The 6000-nt window shown below is 37.6% G+C and overlaps 1 protein-coding gene across 1 annotated transcript; it reads right to left on the reverse strand.

The window, feature by feature from the left end:
• Positions 1-1688: 1688 nt before the first annotated feature.
• Positions 1689-5699, reverse strand: LOC126605393 (ribonuclease III domain-containing protein RNC1, chloroplastic). The gene is made up of 5 exons (XM_050272777.1): positions 4726-5699; positions 3529-3733; positions 2786-2986; positions 2338-2424; positions 1689-2211 (listed from the first exon to the last, which is right to left on the reverse strand). The coding sequence occupies exons 1-5, from the start codon at positions 5523-5525 to the stop codon at positions 1888-1890; spliced, it is 1617 nt and encodes a 538-aa protein (XP_050128734.1). The 5' UTR covers positions 5526-5699; the 3' UTR covers positions 1689-1887.
• Between the last annotated feature and the right edge of the window lie 301 nt (positions 5700-6000).

Here is a 6000-nt window from a genome sequence, read left to right on the forward strand (position 1 = left end):
AGAAACTATTTGTATTTAATTTTAAATAAAAAAGTCAATTGATTTCTGACTTCATGATGCACGATGAATGACTAAGATACGAGAATCTATAGGATCTCCACAATTTGGATCTGGATGGGATCCATATCCTGTTTAGCCAACATGATCCTCTCTTTGTAAGGCTCCTAGAGATCTTTAAATTGTAAGGTCAGGTTTTGTTGGTATTGTTTGGTGTTCAATTTTAAGTAAAAATTTTAAAATGATTTTTGACCGCACGATATACGATGAACAGTTACAATTCACAGATCTCCGAGATCCACACAAAGAGAATCCGAATTCATTGTTTAGTGGTTTTGTTACTTTTTGCGGTAGTATTTTTGCTTACCACCATAAGTGTGTATGTTCACCATACACCTTATAATATGCCTTGTGTCCTTTCATTTAAGCGTAAATGTAGTTGTATTACTATTTGTATCATCTCAGGACTAAAGATAGGCCCTCCAATGCATGTGGGTCTCATTTTTATTATAGAGATGATACACATAATGATACAATTAAATGGTAAGAGTAGCATTTTTGTTCTTTTAATCATAGTTAATTTTTTTTCAATATTTTTAGAATTAGGTAAAAAACCATGTGACAGATGATGAGGTGCATGATGAGCATACACCATAGTTTATGGTGATTAGTGAAAATGCACTCTTTTAACTACATTAGATTATAGTCCAAGTAGTTTAACTGGATTTTCACTTTCGTTCGTATAATTTTGCTTTCTTCCATTGTAGTCCAATCCGTCAAATGGGATGGGCCAAAACTCTTTTCTTGTTGAGTTTTCAAATGAAAAGATGGGCATAATGAGCCAAAACTCGTTTGTAAGTTACCAAAACCAAAGTGATGGTTGATTATGTGTTAGGTTGTCTAATATTATATGTAAGGGGATAGTTACTAACTCCTTAAATTTCATCTACATTTTGATGAGGCACATGCTTATTTTTGGTTCGTTTGAAAATTTCTTTTAAATGACTAAAAACACCTTTAGAAAAAAAAAATATTTTTGAGTTTCAAAAATACTTGAAGTACTTTCTGCATGAAACACCAATTATGTGCTTATTACAGGATTCCATAATTAACTTGAATTTTACTATGAATTAATTTAAAATCATTTTATTTAAAAGTAATTTTATTAATTAAAAACACTTCCTAAACGAACCATTTATTTTTTTACTTGGTTCTCTCGTGATTGTAATCAAACAAAGCATCTTTTGTTAATGATATTCATGGTTGGGTGAGAGTAGACTTTTTTGGCTATCCATGTTATAATCTCCAACAACAACACAAAATGAGAAACTGTGACAAATAAAAACGAAAAACTAATGAATTAGACTGAAGTAAAAACATAACAAAATTAAAAGGACAAAATTTCAAGAAAAAACTACAAGAATGAAAGTGAAAATTGAGATAATTTTTCTCAATAATTCTCTCATGTGAAAAATCCTAAATTTCACAATGGAATTTTTAAATTTCTAAAAATTCCTTCTTTTATTCAGGCCATAATAGGGATAAGAAAATTGGACAAGATTATGAACAAAGTGAATGCTCTTAACCAATATAACGAATCTCGTCTCATTTTCGATTGTTAAGAGCAAAAGAAATAAGAAAGAAAGAGATGGACTCCAGAAAGAACAGCAAAAACGTGCTCTAGTCACATATGAGAGTGAAAATAAATGATAAAACTAATTTAATAAAAACTATTACATCTTTATATTACATCAGTGTTGTTAGATATCACAATCACATATGGTTCCATGCAAGTATTTCCTATTAGAATACAAAAATGAAGAAGTTGAGCGAGCGGAAAAAGAACGCTTTCTGGCAATGCGTAAAGATTTGAATATGAATCCTTCATCCTCACACAGTCACAGCTTTAGGTTGGGTTTGCTCAAAATCGAAAACCTCAAACATGAGGCGTCTTACATCTGGCTTCCCGTATATTGTGTATGCGAGACCATGAATGGCTTGTTGAACAGCGGTTGTGGCTGGATTTCTTAATCTTCGGTTGTGCTCATATGCATCCTGAACTTGGTCGGAGAAGATGATAAACTGGTGGAGACGCTTCTCTCTCAAATATCTCCCGCAGAATTTGTTCATGAGAACACGGCGATGTCTCTCTGCTAACCACTTTCCAGGAGCATCTAAATGTTTCATCAGCAACCTTTCCGCCATCACAAGGTCCTAGACAAGATATAAACACACAACCACCCAAATTCAACATATATATTTAGTATGGGGAAAGAAATATATGGGGTCTCCTACACAATGTAGGACAAATAAATTTGCATTTACAGTGTAACTTATTACCTGGATCTTTTGGCCAACATATTCTAAACGCTCGTAACAAAATCGAGGATGCTCAAATTTGTGCTTCGATGGATGCAAGAAAGAAAGCTGTATGCAAATAAGAAAGCAAACAATACATCAAGATGCGGGGCCTGAACAGACTATAAACATTAACAAATACGAGTAAGTACATCGAATAGAGTGACATAACGGACACCTATCCAGATTTGGTGGATCTAAAATCTTGGAATAGGATAATCCGCCCTAGTAAACTTTGAGTGTGACAGAGAAAATACTAGTTAGACATCTGGTGGTGACAGATCATTTTGGCATGTTGCCTTTGTCTTCTCTTATTTTATTTTTAACTTTTTTTCAGATTACTCACAATGTTATATTACGATTAGTTTAAATAAAATTGCATACTACATGCAAATGCACATATAGAGATGGAGGACAGTGAGGGAAACACCTGTAGCCCAAGTCCAAGTTCGATGTTCCTAGCTGCAGTAATGTCTGGAATTCTATCAGTCATTGCTAAGGGATATCCCAATGTCCGCATGACTTTAGGTCGGCTCTCATAATCCCATATATTTCCTCTGAACCGATGCATACCTGGTGGAACACAAGCCCTGAAGAGCCTTGGATGTGCAAAAAGCGCATCTTCTGGGGGCTGTACAGGGAAAACACATTATTTGCTGGAACTTACTTGAGAAGATACAAAATCAAAACTATTTCCGTAAAATATGGCAACCAAATTGTATGTGAAAACTTATATAGTCATTCTAATATATAACATGAATAATTTATCCAAAAAGATGCAATATAAATCCCAATATTAGAAGATTAACAGGGATTTAACATATGTTCAAAACAAGCCTCAAGAGTCAGGTTAAACCTAGTGCCCTTTGACAACCCTTAAATTATTTAGTCTTTATATTCAGTACCCATCACGCTTGGGAGCAGCCTCTCCATAAATGGGGGTAAGGCTAGCCGACATTCACCTCTCCCAGACCCTGCGTAAAGCGGGAGCCTTGTGCACTGGGTACGACCTATATTCAGTACCCATCACGGTTTTGCAAACTGTGTACATATAAACTGATATTCTTTTAATAAAACTCGTTGATCTTCTAAAGATCCCAGAGCAACTTTTGGAGCGTTTATTATTTTGTTAGGATGCATAAACAACAGAAACAATGCACAGAAAAAACTTGCCCTGTAAGCCGCAACATCCTGCCAGCTGAGTTTGTTGCCTTCAAATTCTACAGAAACATAATCTACGTCTTCAAGTTGTCTCCGTAATTTTGGCTGGCAGTTTTCATCTTCTGGGTCCATGCCAAATACTTCGAAAAGAACACGATATACTTCTGGCATACCAAAACACAAATATATTGCCCCAAACAAAGCCCAGAATACAGACCTGCCCAAAATACACAATAAATTTGAAGCTCAAATGCATTTTCTCATCAACTATGAGTTTTCAAGGCACAGAAGAATCTATACAATTACATGATAAAAAGTAAATAGAAATTATTTATGTAGTGCCAAAGAAACTATGGTCTGGTTCTGCAAGGTGAGATCTACAAGAGCAGCAAGAGATAACTTGCAATCACTATGAGATACATATAAACGTATAGTGTGTCCGTGTGTGTATATATATATATTTTTATATAAATAAGGAATGTAATTCGTCACTAAAATCAGCTAAAAACTTGTACTTAATATGTAGATACACCCTAAGTTGAGGCTAGGAAAGGGCCACACACTTATTATGTCTTCAACTTCCATTCTTAATCCCAAAAAATGATTTTCAGCATTAGCTATAGAACTTAGGTAATAGAGAAAGGCCAAAAGCACAGAACTTTGCTTCCATACAAGCCAACCTCAAACCCTACATCTCCATTCTATCCCTTCATGATATAAAATTATAAATGCGATATGATCCATCATCAACACTGAGGTTAGTCAATATAACCTAATCCCCACATATGCATCAGGGTACCAAGAAATGAAGAATTCTTATCATAGGCATGCATCAGTAGCCTTTAACAAAGGTCCATTCATCAGTATTGAAGTCTTCACTGAGTTTGCTCGTATGGTTCTTTTGAAATTTTCTCTGAGTTGGATCAGGCTTAGTTCTAGTTTAGCTACTTGTATCGTTTTGCCAATGTGGTATTGCTTCTTTAATTTAGTATAAATCCCAGTTTAAACCATCTCATAGATCGTCTCAATAGTTAAAAGAATTCATGGCAATATCTAGTGATACAAACTCCCATTTCATGAGAAGATTACTGCAATCATCTCCTTCCATTGTTTGAAATCCACCTAAATTTCTGAACTTCAAATACGAGTTATATTCAACTAACCACCATTGATTTCAAGTATCCAAGAAAAAAGGATCATTGAACTTACTTCACAGGTGGCTCTCGGTCCTTCCTCTGCAACTTATCCATGTCATCAAAAGGAAACACCAGATTCTGCAAGCTAGCAGCTCTAATCCACCTGGGCAAGTTCCTCTTCCCAATCAACCCAAACACCCTCTCCCTCATTGGACCCGGCGACTCCCTCGGATACCTCTGCAGGAAAAACTCAGCCAAACCCAATTCCAGCACATACTGCCCCAAAAACCACAGCCTAGAATGCGCGGACCGGACGTGCCGGGCATTGGTCCTCTCACAGGAGGGATGCTGAAACGCCATGTACAGCAAAGTGTCGAATTGCTTTGCTGGGTTATCGTCCTCGAACCTATCCGAAGGCTCCAGCGGGTACCCAAGAGCTTGCTTGGCCTCCAGCAAGTACTCCTCTATCCACGCCTTGTCGGCATTGTTGAGCCGCGAAGAGGGCAAGCAGGAACTGAGTAAAGGGAACGACTTTAGCGATAATTGTGGGCTGTTCAGAAACCTCTGCGCTAATCTCTTGTCGTCCAACGGCGGCCGGAGTATGAACCGCTTCGGCGGCACCTTCTTCTTCGGAGAAGTCGCCCTTTTGCGCTCCGAGAGCTCTTTGAGGAGCCGCTGGGGGCTGTTTTGGGGGAGCTCCTGTTGTGGGTCGACGGCGACGGCGACGACGTGGAGATTTTTCGATCTTCGGTTTGGGAATTTGGGGGTTTTGAGGCGGATTTGGGTTGGGAACTGCGAGAAGGATGAGGAGAAGGAGTAGTTATGGTAAGCGGATAGGTTGGAGACTTGTGTGAAGGAAGAAGAGAGCTCCATGAGTGAGGTGGGTTTTTTCTTAGGAGGATGATAAGGGGGTGATGAGGGTTAAGAGATTAGGTCCGCCATGGATGGAGGGTTTTTGAAGGTGTTTGTGCAGGGTTTTGGGAAAATGGAAGATGGATAAGGTGGAGGAAGCGTGGCGCGAGTGTTGGCTTCTATTTGTTCTGCTCGTTAAGATATTTTTTTGTTGATGGTGGAGACTAGGGGTGGGTTCAAAAAACCGAAAACCGAAAAAAACCGAAAACCAAACCGAACCGAAACCGAAAAAACCGAACCGAACAAAAAAACCGAACCGAATTGAAAAAACCGAACCGAACCGAATTCTTTTGGTTCGGTTCGGTTTTAGTGATCTAGAAACCGAACCAAACCGAACCGAACTGAATTAATTAAATTAATTTTTTTATTTAATTATTTGTTTTGGATATTATTTTCTAAACCCAATTTGTAAGTTAAAATATGCTAAACCCAATGT

Source organism: Malus sylvestris, chromosome 15 (genome assembly GCF_916048215.2).
Source record: "Malus sylvestris chromosome 15, drMalSylv7.2, whole genome shotgun sequence".
Taxonomy (NCBI): Eukaryota; Viridiplantae; Streptophyta; class Magnoliopsida; order Rosales; family Rosaceae; genus Malus; species Malus sylvestris.

Excerpts from the sequence above, each read along its gene's own strand:
- LOC126605393 (XM_050272777.1), bottom strand. The coding sequence starts at position 5,525 with ATGGAGCTCTCTTCTTCCTTCACACAAGTCTCCAACCTATCCGCTTAC. Across the intron at positions 3,734-4,725 it reads GACCGAGAGCCACCTGTGAA|GTCTGTATTCTGGGCTTTGT; the intron begins GTAAGTTCAATG and ends TATTTTGGGCAG. Across the intron at positions 2,425-2,785 it reads AACTTGGACTTGGGCTACAG|CTTTCTTTCTTGCATCCATC; the intron begins GTGTTTCCCTCA and ends ATTTGCATACAG.